We start from the raw sequence: 23545 nt of genomic DNA, 5'->3' as shown, positions 1-23545 counted from the left end.
CCCTGAGTGTCTGTCACCAAACAGCTGCCTCTCAGACTCTATCCTGACCACAGCTTCAGAAAGCAGACTCTTTCTCTAGTTTACTGACAGGTCCTCTAGTTTACTGACAGGTCCTCTAGTCCTCTAGTTTACTGACAGGTCCTCTGGTTTACTGACAGGTCCTCTAGTTTACTGACAGGTCCTCTAGTTTACTGACAGGTCCTCTAGTTTACTGACAGGTCCTCTAGTTTACTGACAGGTCCTCTGGGGCTTTGTGCCTCTATTGACAGTACAGAGGATAGGGTTAGGGTTAGGGTTAGGGTTAGGGTTAGGGCTAACTGACAGGTCCTCTGGGGCTTTTTGCCTCTATTGACAGTACAGAGGATAGACAGGAAATAGGGAGAGAGCCTATGTGACTTTGACTCCACTACATTTATTTGAAAACTTTATTTACTAGTTACTTTGTGGATATAAATTATTCTATTAAAACATACTGTACATTAACCACTTATTTTATACATAGGCTATTTGAAAATAGTCGATCTACAAGCTCACAACGCCATTGTGAGCTTGTTGATGTGCTATGTTCAAACATTTTAGTACTTTTACTTTTGGTACTTACATATATTTTGATGCCAATACTTTTGTACTTTTATCAAGCAACATATTGAACACAAGCCATTTACTTGTAACAGAGTATTTTTATATTGTGTTGTTATTGTACTTTTTTCCACCACTGCGGCCAAGTTCTTTAATCTCTTTGTCCTGATGGATTCACGGGGGAGGGACGAGGGACGAGGAGACTGCCGCGTTCACAACAAAGCTAGCGCCGCAGTTAGCGAGGCGTATAAATACAGTGTATATACTGTAACATCGATACCCAGGGAGGGAGAAAGATGTGCGCTGCCACCGCGCTAGCTAAGACATTATGAGTGAATGTTTTAATAAAATAAAAATAAAGGGATGGTGTGTACAGAAAGTGAATTACAGGCGCTCGCTCTTAATCTCTAATGCACAGTAAACAGGCTGTCCCAGCGTGTCCCCCGGCTGCCTTGACATTTACACTTCCCTCTTGTATAAAAAGCACACTGCGCTAAAGCAGTAATGTGATTAGCTGCTGTAGCCTTGATGGCCAATAGGCGCATTTTTGCTTCGGAGCGTTTATTATTTCTTTTTTCCTGGGCGTGTCTGCCTCTAATGTAAGGTCACCAACAGTGTTGATTTCGACGACAAAAAACAATGTCGAAAAATGTCTGTTGACTATCCATTTTCACAGGGGAAACTGAATAAAAACTAAATAAAAAACTTAAGCTATGATGACAAAAACTGAGACTAAATATACTGACAATTTCGTCAACAAATAAAAACTAGACTCAGGGAGGGACTAGTGGAGAAGAGATCCAGTAGAACTAAAAAGACAAGTCATTTTATGTTTGGTTGCGCTCAGGTGTTGCACTCTGAAAATATCAGATCTACAAGCTCACAATGCGTCACAGCTATGAGCTTGTATCCGGCATTGCGATGCCATCGAGGCCCGCCAGCAAATAATAATAATACTATTTTTTTTTAAAGCAGATCGACAAGTTCACAACACGTTAGATCAGCTATTTTTGGCAAAGAGATTTGGTGTAAACAGAACAAAAGCAGTCCAAGTACAGAGCAGAGTGGCTATTAACGTTGACAGCACATTTTAGATTTAGTTTTAATCACAGTCTTTTTGGATACAATTCTGTTTAGTTTTAGTCACATTTTCGTCAACTAAAATGTTTTAGTGTTTAGTGATTTTACCCTTGAGTGGCAATTCTTTGTTAATCATCTCTCTCTGACATGTTTCTCTGAACTTGTAAGATGCGAGTCACCAGGGACTGCTATAAATATATATATATATATATATATATATATATATATATATATATATATATATATATATATATACAGTATATATATATATATATATATATATATATATATATATATATACAGTATATATATATATATATATATATATATATATATATATATATGTGAATATGTGAAAGACAACTGACTGTCTTCTATGTAAACCATACTATGAAATCACTTTTTATGCTGGAAAGTATCTTCAGCATCACAAAATTACCCTATCCGATCATCTACAGTCCACAGATTTGGAGCTGGCATCTGCCAATGATCTGCTCTGTTCAGTTATAGATAGATACCTTTATTATCCCACAGGGGAAATTCAGTTGCCCAGAGGCAGCAGTTATCAATAACCTAATTAAGAGAGAGAATCTTGTCGTATTAGTATTATTTATTATTGTTTGTTGACAAAATTCATTAACCCTAACCCTAAAAAAGCCAGCCCCCCCATAGCCCCACCAGTCACAATTTTCTGGAGCCGCCGCTGCAAGTCACCAATTGTTTCCCCCCAAATCAAGGAGAACAAAGCGTGTCCCTTATCAGTTCCACAAGGGACAGGTCTGTTTCCAAAATAAAGGGTCGATTGCTTATTTCCAGAGACGGTGGGTTGGCAATAAAGCCTCCTCTAATGTATTGGTACCTCCTTCACACAGGCTATTGTTCTGGTCTGGACAGACAGACACGCGGCAGAGGAGCTTTCCACCGTTCATTACGTGGAGAGAGCTTCTTCTTTCAGATGCTGAACAATTGGAGAATTGCCACTTTGCTGCGTTTTCTTTAGCCATTACTGGACATCTGGGGCTGTTTCCCCACATTCCCCCGGATAACTGGTAATCAGCTGTCCAGTCCCCCCGCCGTTCCAATGTCCCACACACACACACACACACGTGCACACACACACGTGCACACACACACACACACACACACACACACACACACACACACACACACACACACACACACACACACACACACACACACACACACACACACACACACACACACACACACACACACACACGGTCTAGGTAATGAAATACACCCCCCACCCCACCTCCATCCCCTCCTCCTCTCTGGGCTTCCAAGATTCGGTGATTACATCTCGCTGGCAGAAGCAGAGAGATACAGAGAGGCCAGTGGCAAATCTGGCAATGTGACTGTGTGTCTAGAAGAGCATTACAATGTGACTGTGTGGAAGAATATTACAATGTGACTGTGTGGAAGAACATTACAATGTGACTGTGTGGACGAACATTACAATGTGACTGTGTGGAAGAACATTACAATGTGACTATGTGTCTAGAAGAACATTACAATGTGACTGTGTGTAAGAACATTACAATGTGACTGTGTGTCTAGAAGAGCATTACAATGTGACTGTGTGGAAGAACATTACAATGTGACTGTGTGTCTGGAAGAACATTACAATGTCACTGTGTGGAAGAACATTACAATGTCACTGTGTGTCTAACGAACATTACAATGTGACTGTGTGTCTAAAACATTACAATGTGACTGTGTGGAAGAACATTACAATGTGACTGTGTGGAAGAACATTACAATGTGACTGTGTGTCTAGAAGAACATTACAATGTGACTGTGTGGAAGAACATTACAATGTGACTGTGTGTCTAGAAGAACATTACAATGTGACTGTGTGTCTAGAAGAACATTACAATGTGACTGTGTGTCTAGAAGAACATTACAATGTGACTGTGTGTCTAGAAGAACATTAAAATGTGACTGTGTGTCTAGAAGAACATTAAAATGTGACTGTTTGTCTAGAAGAACATTACAATGTGACTGTGTGTCTGGAAGAACATTACAATGTGACTGTGTGTCTAAAGAACATTACAATGTGACTGTGTGTCTAGAAGAACATTACAATGTGACTGTGTGGAAGAACATTACAATGTGACTGTGTGTCTAAAGAACATTACAATGTGACTGTGTGTCTGGAAGAACATTACAATGTGACTGTGTGGAAGAACATTACAATGTGACTGTGTGGAAGAACATTACAATGTGACTGTGTGGAAGAACATTACAATGTGACTGTGTGTATAGAAGAACATTACAATGTGACTGTGTGGAAGAACATTACAATGTGACTGTGTGTATAGAAGAACATTACAATGTGACTGTGTGGAAGAACATTACAATGTGACTGTGCGTCTAAAACATTACAATGTGACTGTGTGTCTAAAACATTACAATGTGACTGTGTGTCTAAAAGGAAGGCTGGTAGAGGACTCGCACACTGCATATATATTTAAGGAATACTCCTTAGACTGAGACTTAAATATAATTTCTTTTATTTTTAGCCCATAGTGTCAGGTGCTCAGTGCAAAAATTAAAAAAAGCAAACGTTTCGGTCCTGGGACCTTCGTCAGTGCTTTACATAGGGAATTCAGACAGACAATGATGATTTTATAGCTTCTAAATCAGCTCAGGTGCTGACAATCATCAATTAAACCCATTAACATGGCGATGGGTGTGGACAAATGCAGAATAAGTTAAACATTTCTCATTCAATAGATTGTGTTCACTATTTCACTTTTTTTTTACATATAGATATGTTCCCATTTCGTATACAGGCAAAAACATTTCATAAAATCAGTATCAGTCCTAAAGATAACATTGTAGGGAAAGATCTTCATTCATGCCCCCTGGGTTTACAGACTGTAAATAATAAATCCACCTAGATTCAGTTTGGAGGAGTTTAGTTTCTAGATCACCACCTCTTCTAGATTTTTTAACTTGTTCAATAACTGTGAATGACAAATCTGCTATGGAGTGTGTCTAGAAGAACATTACAATGTGACTGTGTGTCTAGAAGAACATTACAATGTGACTGTGTGTCTAGAAGAACATTACAATGTGACTGTGTGTCTAGAAGAACATTACAATGTGACTGTGTGTCTAGAAGAACATTACAATGTGACTGTGTGTCTAGAAGAACATTACAATGTGACTGTGTGTCTAGAAGAACATTACAATGTGACTGTGTGTCTAGAAGAACATTACAATGTGACTGTGTGTCTGGAAGAACATTACAATGTGACTGTGTGTCTAAAGAACATTACAATGTGACTGTGTGTCTGAAAGAACATTACAATGTGAGTGTGTGCGTAGAAGAACATTACAATGTGACTGTGTGTCTGGAAGAACATTACAATGTGACTGTATGGAAGAACATTACAATGTGACTGTGTGGCTGGAAGAACATTACAATGTGACTGTATGGAAGAACATTACAATGTGACTGTGTGGAAGAACATTACAATGTTACTGTGTGTGTGGAACACCATTACAGTGTGACTGTGTGTCTGGAAGAACATTACAAAAAGCACATGCATGAAGCATGCATCCAACATAAAAAAAAAGTACAAAAGCAATAGAAAGCCCCCTTTGATGTCTGTGTGCGCACGTACCTGCCTATTACTACCATCCACACGCTCACAACAACATTGCTATTTTCGCGCTCTGTCGTATGAGGATGTACAGAAAAAGAGCTCATATTGGAGAACAAAAATAATGCTGCTCATTTCACACTCTTTGCCGAATTCCGCCTGCTGTGACTGTGATCTTGTATAAGCACGTACAGTAAGTACAGTACGCCCTCAGTGCTCAGTGCACATCAACCTATATAAAGGACCTACTGTATATTCTGCACCAGTTACAGGAAGAAGCCCTTCGCAGTCGTCTAAGATCCCCCCTCTCCCCTCCTTAATGCTGTGCACGCACGCACGCACGTGCACACACACGCACGCACGCCAGACACACACAAATCTTTATAATTGTAGATCTAAATTAAATCAGATTAAACCATAAACAGTCCTGATTTAACTGAAAACAGTCAATGTCTACTTCTCAAATTGTACTACAGTACTTGCCTAAATTGTAAATTGTATATTTGTGTAAATTGTATATTTGGTAACAACAGAACCACTCTCACACGCACGCACGCGCGCGCACACACGCACACACGTACACACACACGTGCACGCAGTTGTGTTGGCACGAGCCCCCTTTTCTATTCGGGGGCTGATCTAATTCCCCTTTCTATCAATACATAATCCATGATAATGAGCTGTGTCCAATTCCCGAGATAAACATGTAAATATGCGAAGGATTTCTCTCCACAGACATTGTAAATGAAACAGAGCCTCCCCATCATTAAAGGAAATGATAATGAAATACCGGGTGGAGATTAAACCACTTGGCCCACAGCACTGTCCCGCCCCCGCGGAGATCCCATCATTTAAATATCACGCGGGACCATAGACTGTATAAAAGATATGGACAAACCGAAGCCATTGGTTTCTATGCAGCGCAAATGACACAATATGGGTCCTTGGCATGGGTGTTGCCATCATAGATTGTAAAGGCACCAGAGGATGCTATTGGCTGCCAACGGTCACGTGCAACCGCAGAGATACATGGGAGAATGTGGTCGGAGCCTCCCGAAATACAGCACACGAAGAAGAACACAGCCGGCTGGTATTCGTTTAGTTGGCCACACCCCCCGCAACTTTATCATCAATTTTAACATAAATGGGACCTTATTTTCACAAAACGCATATAATCGTGATTGAAAGGCAATTTTTAACTAGCGATAGGAACCATAAAGTATTTATGAAAATGTTAATTAAGGTTAGAAAACGAAAGGGGAAAATGAATGGGGTCAAATGGAGAACAATTGTTTTTGCGATCGGCCGGGGGGGAAAACAGCGCAACTAGCGGCCAATCATAGGAAGTTTTAGTTCCGTATTGGAGTCATTTTAAATCGGCGGAACTATGCCCCTGCGTGGGACACGTGTATAGGAGTGGGGAACCAATCAGAGTGCCCGTAGAGGGGAGGGGAGGGGGCGGGCCTAGTTCACCCAAAGAATTACCTTTCTTCTATCTCGATTACTCACCCCATGGAGATTTGAATTGATTTAATTTTTTCATTTTGTTTTTGTCGCATTCCTAAGACAGTAATTTGCTGACCAGCAGTGGTTCCCTATGGAGACACAAAGAGCGCAACAAATGCAACAAAAACTAAAAAAATATCCACGTAAGTCTGAATGGGGTGAGTAAGCAATAGAAAAAAGTCATTTTGGGGGTGAACTATCCCTTTATTAGTGGTTAAAACTTCTAAAATAAAATAAATAATAATAAGACCATTACTTCATCAAAGATCATCAATAAAATATACTATAAGAATTATCAAACATTAGCCAATTTGTCAAATATTAGCCTACCTAAGAAAGAGGCAAAGACTGTAAAAAAAAGATCTACAAGCAGCGTGAGGCGTTGTGAGCTTGTAGATCGGCTATATTATCACAATATCTATCTACGGAACGGAGTCAAACCGTAAATGTAATGCCTCAACTCCTCCAATTCCAAGTGCTTGTCAGAGTATGATTCTTTTTGGGGGCGGAGAGAACCACTGCAGTACAACCAACACAGCTTCGTTGTTCAAAAAGCTATTTGTGTACAAAGCTGACATTTCTACCAGCTCAGCTCAAATGTTATTGGTCCCATTTGTTTCCCTTTGGCCTATAGCCAGCCGGCTAGCCGACTGTCACAACCAATAGTCTGGGGTCATCAATATGTCCGTGCACGGACAAATAAGTCCGTGGTAAAGACTTAGCCTCGTTGGCATATTTATTTGTTTTTTTACACACCATTATAATGTTCATTATAATATATTTTATAATGGCCATCATAAGACCCAATTACTGAATGTCAAAGTCTTCAGCTTTTCTTCAGAATATGTATGACCCTGATTTACTACGACACTATGGCACATTAGGAGTGCACTAGGACAGTGGTTTCTCAAATGTTTTATTCTCAACGACCCCCATAACTCTGAGAGTGTACAAATGGAACCAAATGGACCTGTTCCATTTGCACACTCTCAGATTTACAGACCTGTAATGGTCATTCAGGGCGATCTCTTTGTGTGCTTGTCCACTTATTTTGTACTTCCGGGGCAAACATAGAATTGTGTCACATACTTCCTGCTTCCTGTCATGTACTTCCTGCTTCCCAGGTTCAATGTGGTCTATAGTCAATAGCTGCGTTTCCATAAAGCCACTTTTTTATTTTATTTTTTGCGCATTAAGGCTTTTGCGCATAAATCTTTTCATGGAAACACTTCAAATGGAGGAGGTGGATTTTGGGGCTTTATCGGAAAAAACGAAATGCGCAAAACAGCAATGGAAACACTAAGCGAATACGTTTTGATTTAAATGCATTGAACTTGCATGATATCGCTTTTGCCGTTTATAACTTAATGTTTTGTAATATAAGTAGCCTAGTAGGCCTAGATTACAAGTAGGCCTAACTGATTATTATTCACCACGTCGTGACTCGTGGCGACGGGGTTAATATTCGCAACAACGCATTTCTAAACATCAGCTCACATTTCACTACCATTCATTATTAGGCCTATTTCAACCAGATTAAATTATAAAATTAGGCTGATAGAATGCTGTGTAATGACAAGTTGTCAATATGTCAGTCTTTTCTTTGTATATTTAGGTTACGTGTCATATCCGCAACTGCAACTTCAAAATCTAAAAGCCAAACAGAAATGTAATTGCCAAAAACACAATTACATTTTTAATCACAATTAACCATAAGATTTTACATGACGATTAATTGTTAATTAATTAAACAATTAATCGTCATGTAAAATGTCATAATCGTGACAGCCCTAGCATGCCCTAGTGTGCTTACAATTCTATGCCACTCTACAGTTGAAACGAAAAATGTTAGGCTACTGTACAGTAGGTCAAGGAGAAATGTAATTAAAGTCTAAGTTGAACATCAACCTGTCCTGCAGGCTTAACAATGGAGGAGTGGGGAGGGAGCAGTGAATGTCTCAATGGCAACAGCAGCACGCAGATCTGCCAAAAGTTGAAATTGATTAAAACAAAAACAAAACAAACATGGAGTGTGTGGGATGTGATTTTTGTGACTTTGCCAGTACCAGAAACAGACAGCGCTGCACAAAGATTCCCTTTTTTGTGTGTGTGAGGAACACAGGTCTATTGTTTCCATGTTACCATAATACATTTTAAATGGTAAATGGTGCGTTTATATATCACCTTTATCCAAGGCGCTTTACATAGATTGTGTATTACATTCACCCATTCACACACATATTCACACACCGATGGCGGAGGAAACCATGCAAGGCACCAACCTGCTCATCGGGAGCAACTAGGGACTAGAGACTAGAGACTTGCTCAAGGACTCTTCGACACCAACTCTGGGGGAGCCCGGGATCGAACTATGAACCATTTCATTTCAGGAACCCTCCGTTCTCTCTCTCTCTCTCTCTCTCTCTCTCTCTCTCTCTCTCTCTCTCTCTCTCTCTCTCTCTCTCTCTCTCTCTCTCTCTCTCTCTCTCTCTCTCTCTTTTATTTCGGATTTCCAAAACGCAACAAAAAAACACAGAAGTGTGCAAAGACCATGAGTCCAGGCTATGTCATATTGCCATTATACTTTATCACAACTATTTTTAACCCCAGTAAAGAGAGTGTGGGGCTCTTGTGTAGGATGCCAATTTCAAACCACAAGTCACCAGTGGTTAAGAAGTTGTGTACAGAGTTAAGATAAATATTGTATTGGTATTATATTGTATTGCGTCAGGGAGTATATACTGTATAGAATTTTACACTGATCTGGCAGTTAACAGCTTTTGTTGGGGACCCCCTGGAACCCCCTCAATGAGCTCTGTAGTTGTTATAGGTGAAGTATAAATACGGATAAACGGTCGCCATTTCCATTTGGCCAAAGGAGACAGAACCACCACGCACGCACGCACACACACACGTTTTTTGTAGCCCATCACCATTCTGTTTTTCATAATTCGGTATTGATTATTCAGCCGCTCGTATTGACCCCTATACAGGGCTTAAAACGTGCCCAGAGGGTGCACTGTGCAAACACGAGCAGATCTAAAAGCTGGAAACGCAATGCGAAGCTGTGCATACAGGGAAATAAATGCACTCTTGAAAGTTGAAACACAATACGTTTAGGAACCATTACAATTTATTTGGTTGTTACAGTCGGGTTTGAAAGTGATGGCCAACCGTTAACCGGGAACCCTTAAGAAATTGTTTTTTGACGGTCAGTGACCTATTTGACAGTGCAGAAACATAATTGCGTTCCTTCATGTGTTAACGAGCATCAACAAGCATGGGCTGGACGCGCGCGCGCGCACACACACACACACACACACACACACACACACACACACACACACACACACACACACACACACACACACACACACACACACACACACACACACACACACACACACACACACACACACACACACACACACACACACACACACACACACACACACACACACACACACCCCCCTTCCCTCTTGCAGTGCTCTGAAAGTGACTGGAGTCTGTCTCATTTCTCTCCAAAAGCCCTCATGATGTATGATGGAATATGACTAAGGATTTACTGTAATTATGGTAAGGCTCACATTTCACGTTTCCCCCAAAAACGGACCGCTCACGGGCCGCCTATTGGGGAACCCTACTCTAAGGAGAACTCTTCTAACGCTATGGAGCAGCGCTGGTGCCGGCCGGGCAATGCCCCCGGCCCCTACTGATCTGTGTGACCTATTCACCTTTCCTTGAGGGTAAAAACATTTGGCCATAATGTTCGCACCCACATACATGACATCTGCAGATCTATAGGAACGCTCTCAGCAAGGATAGGAACCCTATTGATTGTGGGTGACCTTACCTCCATGACCTCCCTGACCCTTACGACAAAACTTTCACTTGCAACTTGCAAGTTATATCTCAATCTGTCAATATTGGCTGAATTAAAATGTCCTTTTTGTTGTCACAACATCACAATTTATTTAGGCCTAGAATTATTGAATGCTTTGGCTATTGAAAAATACCAGATCTACAAGCTCAAAGCGCGGCACCGAGTGCCGCGCTGCTAGCTTGTAGATCTGCTATTTTTGAAAAAGTCGTGAAAATGTGTGTAAATCTTTGAATTTTTGTATTTTTTGTATATTTAGATCGAACGTTTGTAACTGAAAATTTTGCTTCTCGGTGGTCCCTGGAACTAGATATTTTGAGATGCGGGTCTGTGGCCAAATAAATATCGGTTTGGGGGTCCTTCACATGAAAAGGTTTGAGAACCACTGACATAGTAGTCTCTCAAGAACAGACTAACTGAGCTCCTGTTAAGTGAAAAGGACCTTTTCTTTGACGATGGCTGGCCAGATTGCTGACATAGAAACATAGGTTTTTCAAAAAACCTTAGAATGATTCAAAAGACACTTATAGAATGGGGTCAAAATTCGAATTTTCACGATTTTTCAAAAATAGCAGATCTACAAGCTCGCTGTGAGCTTGTATATCTGCTGTTTTTCAATAGTTAAAGCATAAAATAATGATACACAATAATGTGTACCCTTTTGGGTAAGGACAACTACAACAAGGGTTCCTATTTTAGATCGTAATGAAAAAAGAATGTTAAAATGTTTTCATTTACTGCTTTCTATCGTTTTAGCGATTTTAACGATTCTTATTTCAGTGATGGGTGTACAAGTGGCCAAATAGCCTATGTCTTTTTAGACCCAATAAGGCCCATTCCCAAGATGCACCGACATCTTTCATGGGCAGATGAGGCTTATGGGAGCTAGTAGTGTTACTGTAAATAGTCATAAAGAAATCGCTGGCTTATTGTGTCTAAAAAGACATATTTAGCCACTTGTACGCATGCCCCCACCCACTGAAATCAAAATCGCTAAAATCGCTAAAACAATAGAAAGAAGTAAATTAAAACATGTTAACACTCATCTTTTCTTTTCTCTAATTACAATCCAATAGATATATGAACCCTTGTTGTAAAAAAAAGTAAAACAGTTATCCTTTAAAGCGCTTTGGATAAAAGGCGCTATATAAATGCACCAATTACCAAAGTGAAAAGGACATGCAAGCACCACATAATTTAGAGGGTTTGTGTGATTTCTGGACATGACTACAGGATGGTGCTTTCACCAACTACTGTATAACCACTTGAACGCCAGAGCGGGTTCTGAAGGGAATCGCCCTAAAAAAACTGCCGCCGATCTACAAGCTCACATCGCATGGCCTCACCGTGGCGCGGGAGGGTGTTTTTTGCAGGTCTTTCAGTCCGAGTGCATCAAAAAAGCAACTGGGTTAAGGTAGCGGAAGCTTGTGATTGGCTGCGCGGAGGTGACGAAAGTTGGGGGGGAAGGAGATACACCAAAACCTAACCTTAACCCTAACCTCAGTAAAACTAACGCTGGTGAATGCTAACCAGGTGAATGCTAACCTGCCGACGCTGGTGAATGCTAACCCGCCAACACGGGTAAATGCTAACCTGGTGAATGTTAAACTGGTCGGACCAACGGTGCTTAACCCAGTTGGTTTTTCGGACTGAAAGACCTGCAAAAAATACTCCCCCATAGATTGGGAAAAAAACGAAGTACAGTGGTTACTCAGGTCCCTTTCACTGAGACCAGAGGGTTTGAGTGGCTGAAGTACCGCCCAAAATAGAAAATAATTGCATCTGTGTTTGGGCTGTTTGTCAAGCAACACACGCTCTGCTGCCTGGCTCCTCTCTCTCACACACAGTGCTAATATACCACACGCACGCACGCACACACGCACACACACAGGCACATGGCAATTTACCACTTCACCCATTTCCTGCACGCCGGACAACAATATGAGAGGCCCTTAAAAAATAGGGCCCTTTAGTTTTGTTACACTTAAAATTCATATATTATTTTCTGTAATGTAACGTCAGTCTGAGCAGAAGCACTGAACTAAAACTAATGAGCAGGAGGGGATATCAGAGGAACCCGAGGCATCCATGGATTATTGTTTTAGATTGTTTGTTTGTTTTGTTTACACAAATCTTTGTATTTCCCTGCCACAAAACATTTTTCTTTTAAAGGGAAAGGCTGTTTTGGTTCTGCCTTGACTGTGTGGAGACAGGCAGAAACTAATGTGTGATTTGTGTCTAAATAAAGTCAGCGACAGACAGACACCTTGAAGTGGTCCAGACAGACAGACAGACAGACAGACAGACAGACAGACAGACAGACAGACAGACAGACAGACAGACAGACAGACAGTACATTGATTGAGTTGCTGGGTACATTGATTGAGTTGCTGCAGACATGTTGTTATCACAGAGCTGCTGATAGAAGTCAGCCCACCGTGTCCTTCAAGCTCACAATGTGGAAAACACTTGGAAAACAGTGGTTTGCCACTCGTTCAGTGGTTTAAAAGTAACTACTGTAAGTACATTTATTCCAGTAAATGCACTTCTGTACGAGGTACAATGTACATTATGTATTTAAATGTATTGATGCCTCGTACTTCTACTCCACTACATCTCAGAAGCAAATAATGATTTATTTTTTTTATTCCACTATAGGCCTACTATACATGTGTTTGACAGCTTTAGTTACGAGCTAATCACAATTGGGTATATGCATAATACGCCATTTTGTTCTACTTCCGGGTGTCTTTCGACTTCCTTCACAGGTGTTACTGATGATACTAATTAAGGCTCTGTTTGATTTATTGTACAGTGGTTCTTTAATTTCAAGGACCCCCATAAACTCTGTACAAATGGAATCAACAAATGGAAGCAAATGGACCCTTGCAGGTCCATTTGCTCACTCTCAGAGTTACACACCTGTATGGGGACATTTGGAACCCACTCAATGACACTTTGAGACCCACTGGTGTAGCGGAGTGTTTCCAGTGAGCCAACATGCACAATATCAGCACCCTGACTCTGTTTGACCAGAATGGAACAGACCCTTGATTAGTATCATCAGAAACACCTGTGAAGGAAGTCGAAAGACACCCGGAAGTAGAACAAAATGGCGTATGTGCATATAACCTATTTGTATGCAATCTTTCCAAACATAGCCAGCCAGTACAAGATCACATGGTGTCACAATGCGGCGTAGCCCCATATAGAACCTCACCCTCCACTGTAGAACTGTTGTGCTCCTAGATGAGGTCCTGTACGGCCCTTTATGCCTCACCCTCCACTGTAGAACTGTTGTGCTCCTAGATGAGGTCCTGTACGGTCCTTTATGCCGGCTGCGGTGGAATTCCTCCATGCTAGATCACCCTTTTAGAAACTTTGCTTGCTAATTATTATGTCCATGAATTAACACATCGGGTGCCCCTGGATTGCCCCATTTATCCCCTCTCGCTGCCCAGGCCCACCACCATTGTATTGAATCCGGCCCTGCTGCGTCAATGCATGCGTCATGACGTCACTTGGTCACATGAGCGCAGACAGGATGTTGTTGTGTAATTTTCTGTATGGACCAGTGTTGATCATAACTGTTCATTGCCGATCAAAATTTTGACATTTTGCCGCACCCCGCCACAGTTTTAGCCATAAAACAAAAATCAGAGATAAAGGGCGTTAAAGATGGGGAAATGCATTGGAGTATATGGAGAAAAACGGCCGCGCGATGCTCTCAGCGTCGACTCGAGGCGACTAGCGGCTAATGGGCTACATCCATGCGTAGCCCCAACCTAACGGTGAGATTTAAAGTTAACCCATTTAGGCCTAACCTATAGAATAGGGCTAAATCAGAAATTAGCCTACAAAACAAATATGTTGCTACATACTGTACATGTACTGTAAGCCCCTCCCAAACAGCAAAATGTGTTCCCGGCCTGAATGGGTTAATAATGTAAATACAGTAAACACGTCAACGCGTCGTGGGCCTCCAGAGACATCAAAGAGATTGGCGTGTAGACACCTCGTGGGCATCCCATGAGTTAAATACAGAGGGCTTTCAACGTAAAAAAAAACAGCAGAAGGTCTTATTTGAGATGTTCCTTTTAGGCAGGGTGTTTAACTGTACTTGTACTGTACCCCTGCAGTACACTTACCCCCATTTGAGAAACACTGGTCTAATGCCTCATTCACACTACAGATATATAGTTGAACGTTTTGCTTGGTAATTCAATGTAATCTCAAAGGAAACCAGCTTTAAAGGCTGGATTCCAAGGACTGGTTTCCATTGAGATTACATTGAATTACCAAGCAAAACGTTCAACTATATATCTGTAGTGTGAATGAGGCATAATAGCCTAATTATAAAATAGGGCTTCTGTACACAACTACTGTGGTTGGACTGGGTAGTTCTGGGGCGTGTCAGTGTCCCAGTGTGTCTGTGCGTGCATGTGTGTGGTTGTGTGATGCCGGGCATTGTAAACAGAAAAAAAAAAATCTAAAGAAGAGTGTTCCTTCAACTATCCTCGACAACACAATCGTTAACAACAATGCATTTCATGAAAGGGTCAGTAGTTAGCAGTGACAGCATGGATGAAATGAGGAGACTCACAACTCTGGTCTGATTCGTCGGAGGAGTCGGGGCAGTCTGGCTCCCCGTCACAGAGCCAGGCGTCGGGGATGCAAGTGTCCTCCTGGTCGTGACAGAGGAACTCCCCGACGTCACACAAGATGCCATCTGGATGGAGCGGGATGGACAGAGAGAGAGAGAGAGAGGAGAGAGATGTGATGTTGAGGTGATGGAGAATGGGCGCATGGCGCTATTCCGAGGTCCCGTTGTTTCGAGGTCCCATGTAGTCCGAGGCTAACCTGCTGATGCTGGTGAATGCTAAGCTGCTGACGCTGGTGAATGCTATCCGACTGGCGCTGGTGAATGCTAACCTGGTGAATGCTAACACTAAGCTTAAAGCCTAACCCTAAACCTAACCCTAACCGGACTACTGGGACAACGAAACAACGGGACCTCGGAATATCGATATTCTGCCATGGATAATGAAGGGGTGCTCGCGACCCCCATGTTTGATCCGAACAAACGTGCATTCAGTTTGTATTGTATGGCATCATGACTGCTATATGAGAGCTTGATATGGATGAAACAATATCGATCTTAGTAACATTTACTGTCCAAAAAAAATACTTTTCAGGAATATTTGTCATAATAGTCATTTCCATGGTGGAAAATAGCAGATCTGCCACGTTGTGAACTTGTAGATCAGTTATTTCCACCATCAATGTTCTTTTTTAATGTATTAAGTTGTCAAATATGTCAGTCATTTCTTTGTATATTTAGCTTATGTGTCATATCTGCCATGTGCAACTTCAAAGCCTACAAGCCAAACAGAAATGTAATTGTCAACAACACAATAAACAAAATACAATCGTTAATCACAATTATTTGAGAGACAATTAATCATCATTTAAAATGTCATAATCGACAGCCGAATCAACAGACGCTACTTTAAACCTGGCATGTCTATTTTGGGCATTTCCTTACGAGCAAACGCTGAGAAAACAAACAGCCACACATTTAAAATGGAGCCACTCTCCATCCGACATCTGAGTCTTTATGCAAGTTTTGGTGTGACCTTCAGGGTAACAGCCGAGTTGATGTCCAATGCTAGACACCTGCGTCCAACATTCCAGTGACTAGACAGACATAGAGCTGTCACGATTATGACATTTTACATGTCATAATCGTCGATTAATCGGCGATTAATTGTCACTCATTGCGATTAACGATTTCATTGTGTTTTTGTCGTAGACAATTACATTTCTGTTTGACTTGTAGGATTTGAAGTTGCACAAGGCAGATATGACACATAACCTAAATATACAATGAAATGACTGACATATTTGTCAACTTTTTATTTATAAAAAGAACATTGATAGGGGATATAGCTCACAATGCGCGTTGTGAGCTTGTAGATCTGCCATTTCCACTATTTTTTTTAAATACATGTACATTTTTCAACATGGAAAGCAGTGTGTCAAATAATTGCGATAAGACGATTACCGGTATGTAATATATGCGACAGGCCTAGACAGACATCAAGGGAATTGTATAGTCGCACATGTAGCCCACTACACAGGTCATGCTCAAAATCAAGGGAATTGTAGTCCTAGACATACTATTGACTACAACAGCTTTAAATTGAAATTGTTTGGAATTATGTACAAATAAAAACCCCAAAACAAGCATAAACACAATAGAGAAATGCTACACAATCTGTGCAGCCATCAGGTAGTTGCCATCACATAGCATAGCTGTCAGGAACAACCCGCTTGGTGCAAAATGATTTTCCGCAAGGACAAAACAAAGCATCTATCTACCTCGCAAAAGGTGTTGTGCTGCACCCCCGGAACTTAGACAAGCACATGAGGATCACAAACTTCAGCTTACTTAAGAGAACAATTATATAACTCTCTCTCTCGCTCGCTCGCGCACGCACGCACGCACACACACACACACACACACACACACACACTCAGCAGCTTGTCACCAATGCAGCTCAGCTGGTCCTTACAGGTGACGGCACTCAGGGCCAATCAGACTCATGAAGCAGAGCAAGGGAGGGGCAGAGGTACAGAGGCAAACATGCAGTCACATCACTGTGTTGAGGCCGTGGTCATGACAGAATTCATGGGTTGCATTTGTAGTCCTACACCGGCCATGTTGAGGACCAACACAGGTGTTCTGATTGGAGTAGAACACTAGTTCTATGCCAGTCGGACAAATTGAAACACCTTTGTTGGTCCTCAACATAGCCGGTGTAGGACTACAAATGCAACCCATGAAAAATCCACCTCCTCCAAGCGCATAAAAGATTTTGCGGATAATGAAAGTTTATTCGAATTTTGAAGTGTTTCTATAAAAAGATTTACGTGTGCAAAAGCCTTAATGCGCATTAAGAGGCTTTATGGAAACACCACTATTGAGGAGATGGCTGAGTAACATGACAGCTCAAGAAAAAAAAAACTCATTTGTAAAGCTTTTGGTTCTAGCAGAATGTCTTGTGCCCGCGTACCACGACTCATAATTCATCCACTTGACGGGAGGGGAGGGGAGGGGGAGGGGGGGCTGCCATACTCCTCCTTGCTGCTGCTGCCAAAGTGAGACCGTGTAGAAGTTGTGTCTTTGACAGCTGTTCTCGTTTAACAAAGACATAATGTCCTTTGTCTTTTGGCAAACTATTATACAGTAGGCCTAGTAGTCTTCAGCAAGTGTGTTGTTATCCGCCTCCTCGGGCCACAGAGGTGGACAAAGTACTCACATTCTTTACTTAAAGGGATATTTCACTTTCAAAAAAACTTTTGGTAATTGTATCATCAAATCAGGCTTTTATGAATACCCTGAGCAGTTTTTAATTAGCTTGATTGAATATTTAGATATTTGATGTAAATGTTACCAGGCCCTCCAGGCCCAGGGCCTCTCCCCACACACACCCATTGTAACTTCAAACTTCATTTTAACCATGATAAATTCATTAAAAACACCCATTAATTTTTCTGGTGACTCATACTACCCTCCTAATATGTGAGCAGGCCGTGTTCTTTCGATAACTTTTTTCATTTATTTTTAATAATTATTTGTTTGTATTTCATTTTTTCCATTTTCCCAAATAATTATTAAAAATAAATGAAAAAAGTTATCGAAAAAACACGGCCTGCTCACGTATTAGGAGGGTAATATGAGTCACCAGAAAAATAATGTGTGTTTTTAATGAATCTATCATGGTTAAAATGGAGTTTGAAGTTACAATGGGTGTGTATGTGGAGAGAGGCCCTTCCACTGCTCCCTGTTGAAAGTGGAATATCCCTTTAAAGGGGTACTGTCACCTAAAGGGGTACTGTCACTTTAAAAAGTTATCTTAAAATATGAGTTAATATTTTTATGATGTCATTGTGGGAATCCGCAATTATAAGCCAATCAAATTAATTGACTGTACTTAGACTACTTACTGTACTGGTCAGCTGTTGTTGGGGGGCGAGGGGCAGATTACACTGTGACATGAGTTTCAGACTATTTCAGACCGTTTTCAGAGAGACCACGTGACCTACTGTATCATACTGTTATAAATTCGGGCGTGTCAGATGGCCTTTAAGTAAAAGTATCAATACTGCAATGTAGATGTACACTGTAACAAGTAAAAGTCCAAAATGTACTTGAGTAAAAGTATGAAAGTGTTGGCATTAAAATGTACCTAAAGTAACAAAAGTAAAAAGTACAACATGTTTGAAAATAGCAGATCTTCAAGCTCACAACGCGTTGCGATGCGACGCGTAGTGAGCTTGTAGATCGGCTATTTTAAATAGCCACGGTATAAAATAAGGGCTAAAGTGGTTTGTGTATGTTTTATAATATTATAATTTATATCTGCAAAGTAACTAGTAACTAAAGTTTTCAAATAATTGTAGTGGAGTAAAAGTACAATATTTGGATCTGAAATGTAGTGGAGTAAAAGTAAAATTATAATTGGAAATTCTCAAGTAAAGTACAAATACCTCAAAAGTGTACTTGTGTACAGTGCTTGAGTAAATGTACTTAGTTACTTTACACCACTGTCGGGCCATGAACGTTAGTAGTGGAAAAAATACAGCACTCAAATGTTTTACTGAAAGGTGTACTGTCACCTAAAGGGGTACTGTCACCTAAAGGGGTACTGTCACTTTAAAAAGTCATCTTAAAATATGAGTTAGTATTTTTATGATGTCATTGTGGGAATCCGCAATTATAAGCCAATCAAATGAATTGACTGTACTTAGACTACTTACTGTACCGGTCAGCTGTTGTTGGGGGGCGAGGGGCAGATTACACTGTGACATGAGTTTCAGACTATTTCAGACCGTTTTCAGAGAGACCACGTGACCTACTGTATCATACTATTATAATGTTGGGGCATGTCAGCGGGCCTTTAAGTAAAAGTATCAATACCGCAATGAAGAAATGTGTAAAAGTACAAAATATTGGAGTCAAAATGTGCTTATAAAGTACCAAAAGTAGTAATTATGCAGAATGTCCCATTACGCAAGTATTGAAAAAAAAATAAAAAAAATAGCAGATCTACTGTAGCATTGTGAGCTTGAAGATCGGCTATTTTCAAAAGTGATTAATGTAGGTTTTGTAATCTACAAAGTAATCTACAAAGTAACTAATAAACTAAAAGTTTTCAAATAATTGCAGTGGAGTGAAAGTACAATATTTACGTTTGAGATGTATTGGAGTAGAAGTAAAAGTAATGACGATTAGAAAACACTCCAGTAAAGTACTGTAAAAGTACCTCAAAAATTCCATTTACTGTAAGTACAGTACTTGAGTAAATGTACTTAGTTACTTCACACCACTGTGGGGTGAGGCGGTAGCCTGGCGGTGCCAGCCTCTATCACACACTTCGTTTTGGTAAGAGAGTCTGGGGTTGCAGGGTGAGATTCCATTTCTGAAAGCCTGGTGAGCTCTTAATTGCTCCCTTTGAACTTCAAAGGGGTTGTACAATAAGGTAATTGATTGGGCCATACAAGTGTGAAGACCTTGTTAGTGTTCTCTCTAATCAATGAAACATCGAAGACAACTACCTGTTTGATGCCTGGCACAGAGGGGAGGGGGAGGGGGGAATGTTTTTCTATCCACTCAGCCTACAGCCCTGATTGGCTAACCCTTTCTGGTGCGTGGTGGAAATGGATTCTCAATTGTGAGGCTCCAGACCACACTACACCACGGGGTGGTGTTGTGAGGCTCCAGACCACGCTACACCACCGGGGTGGTGTTGTGAGGCTCCAGACCACGCTACACCACGGGGTGGTGTTGTGAGGCTCCAGACCACACTACACCACGGGGTGGTGTTGTGAGGCTCCAGACCACGCTACACCACGGGGTGGTGTTGTGAGGCTCCAGACCACACTACACCACGGGGTGGTGTTGTGAGGCTCCAGACCACACTACACCACGGGGTGGTGTTGTGAGGCTCCAGACCACACTACACCACGGGGTGGTGTTGTGAGGCTCCAGACCACACTACACCACGGGGTGGTGTTGTGAGGCTCCAGACCACGCTACACCACGGGGTGGTGTTGTGAGGCTCCAGACCACGCTACACCACGGGGTGGTGTTGTGAGGCTCCAGACCACGCTACACCACGGGGTGGTGTTGTGAGGCTCCAGACCACACTACACCACGGGGTGGTGTTGTGAGGCTCCAGACCACACTACACCACGGGGGGGTGTTGTGAGGCTCCAGACCACACTACACCACGGGGTGGTGTTGTGAGGCTCCAGACCACACTACACCACGGGGTGGTGTTGTGAGGCTCCAGACCACACTACACCACGGGGTGGTGTTGTGAGGCTCCAGACCACACAACACCACGGGGTGGTGTTGTGAGGCTCCAGACCACGCTACACCACGGGGTGGTGTTGTGAGGCTCCAGACCACGCTACACCACGGGGTGGTGTTGTGAGGCTCCAGACCACACTACACCACGGGGTGGTGTTGTGAGGCTCCAGACCACACAACACCACGGGGTGGTGTTGTGAGGCTCCAGACCACACAACACCACGGGGTGGTGTTGTGAGGCTCCAGACCACACTACACCACGGGGTGGTGTTGTGAGGCTCCAGACCACGCTACACCACGGGGTGGTGTTGTGAGGCTCCAGACCACGCTACACCACGGGGTGGTGTTGTGAGGCTCCAGACCACACAACACCACGGGGTGGTGTTGTGAGGCTCCAGACCACACAACACCACGGGGTGGTGTTGTGAGGCTCCAGACCACGCTACACCACAGGGTGGTGTTGTGAGGCTCCAGACCACGCTACACCACAGGGTGGTGTTGTGAGGCTCCAGACCACGCTACACCACGGGGTGGTGTTGTGAGGCTCCAGACCACACTACACCACAGGGTGGTGTTGTGAGTCTCCAGACCACACTACACCACGTGTAGTGTGAGGCTCCAGACCACACTACACCACGGGGTGGTGTTGTGAGGCTCCAGACCACACTACACCACGGGGTGGTGTTGTGAGGCTCCAGACCACGCTACACCACGGGGTGGTGTTGTGAGGCTCCAGACCACGCTACACCACGGGGTGGTGTTGTGAGGCTCCAGACCACGCTACACCACGGGGTGGTGTTGTGAGGCTCCAGACCACGCTACACCACGGGGTGGTGTTGTGAGGCTCCAGACCACACTACACCACGGGGTGGTGTTGTGAGGCTCCAGACCACGCTACACCACGGGGTGGTGTTGTGAGGCTCCAGACCACGCTACACCACGGGGTGGTGTTGTGAGGCTCCAGACCACGCTACACCACGGGGTGGTGTTGTGAGGCTCCAGACCACGCTACACCACGGGGTGGTGTTGTGAGGCTCCAGACCACGCTACACCACGGGGTGGTGTTGTGAGGCTCCAGACCACGCTACACCACGGGGTGGTGTTGTGAGGCTCCAGACCACGCTACACCACGGGGTGGTGTTGTGAGGCTCCAGACCACGCTACACCACGGGGTGGTGTTGTGAGGCTCCAGACCACGCTACACCACGGGGTGGTGTTGTGAGGCTCCAGACCACGCTACACCACGGGGTGGTGTTGTGAGGCTCCAGACCACGCTACACCATGGGGTGGTGTTGTGAGGCTCCAGACCACACTACACCACAGGGTGGTGTTGTGGGGTCTGGTTTATTAACCAGGCTAGTGAGGCGGTCAGTGGAATCGTGGTCAACCAAAAAGTCATCACAGCCTCTCAGGGTAGCAGACATCTGTCACAGCGTTGACACATATCCTGCCAGCAGGCCGTCAGAGACTGACCAGTACTCCATCACTGCATGGGGCTGAGGGAGAGTGACACTAGCACACTGCAATGTGACCTGGAACTACACCCACCTCTCCTTCTGCTAAAGACTACCTCACTGTCCAAGACGCAAAATAGCAAGACTCGCCATCTCCGTTTGCTTCCCGTATCGTTGTGAATTGGGCGGACGCCTTTTTAGGAGAGGGGAAGCAGGTTGGAGTCTATTCATTCCAATGGCAGAGTGAATGTGAACACAGCTAACCATTCTTTATTCCCATGGTCACTGAACTAAATACTGGAACCGATCGTCACAAGCCACACAATATTCCCAAAATAGTCTAGATGGACAGGGGGGTCCACGAGCATAGGGTGGATTTTTTTTCGCCACCATTTTTTTCTTAATCCTTGAAGGGTATATTTTGAGATTCTGCCAGGTACCAAGCTGAAATATGTTCTTATGGGGTTCATTTTTAATGATTTATTGCACCTACCCATTCACTTACTATACAGGACAAAATACCCCCCCAAAACATCATCTTTAAGTAGAATGTGAGGGGTCTAACTAGGGGTTGTTCATGATTACATTGCATCCATTGCAAGCATTTGTTTTGCAAAAAAAAAGAAAAAGAAAAAAAAATCCTTGGGCTAAAACCCAGTGATGAAAAGTGATGTCATCACTTTTCACAGTTTTGTGGGGTCCATTATTAGCCTTAGGAATGTTTGTCTGCAAAATGCTTGCAATGGATTCAGAATCATGAACAACCCCTAGTTAGACCCCTCACATGCTACTTAAAGATGATGTTTTGGGGGGGTATTTTTTTCCTGTATAGTAAGTGAATGGGTAGGTGCAATAAATCATTAAAAATGAACCCCATAAGAACATATTTCAGCTTGTTACCTGGCAGAATCTTAAAATATACCCTTCAAGGATTAAGAAAAAACAGGTGGCGAAAAGAAATCCACCCTATGCGCGTGGAGCCCCCTGTCCATCTAGACTAAAATGTTCATTCTAAAATGGCTTTCTTCAGAGACAC

At 42.7% G+C, this 23545-nt stretch overlaps 1 protein-coding gene across 1 annotated transcript in view; it reads right to left on the bottom strand.

The window, feature by feature from the left end:
- LOC308308144 (low-density lipoprotein receptor-related protein 1B-like) overlaps positions 1-23545 on the bottom strand; it is a gene marked incomplete at both ends in the record, with an annotated part of 592679 nt that overhangs the window by 557797 nt on the left and 11337 nt on the right. The window contains 1 exon segment of the mRNA XM_080753509.1: positions 15281-15406. Within this exon segment, the coding sequence (XP_080609635.1) occupies positions 15281-15406 (126 nt within the window).

Source organism: Nannobrachium achirus, assembly GCF_963921795.1.
Source record: "Nannobrachium achirus genome assembly, chromosome: 22".
NCBI classification, from domain to species: domain Eukaryota; kingdom Metazoa; phylum Chordata; class Actinopteri; order Myctophiformes; family Myctophidae; genus Nannobrachium; species Nannobrachium achirus.
This window is presented reverse-complemented; position numbering and strand designations above follow the sequence as displayed.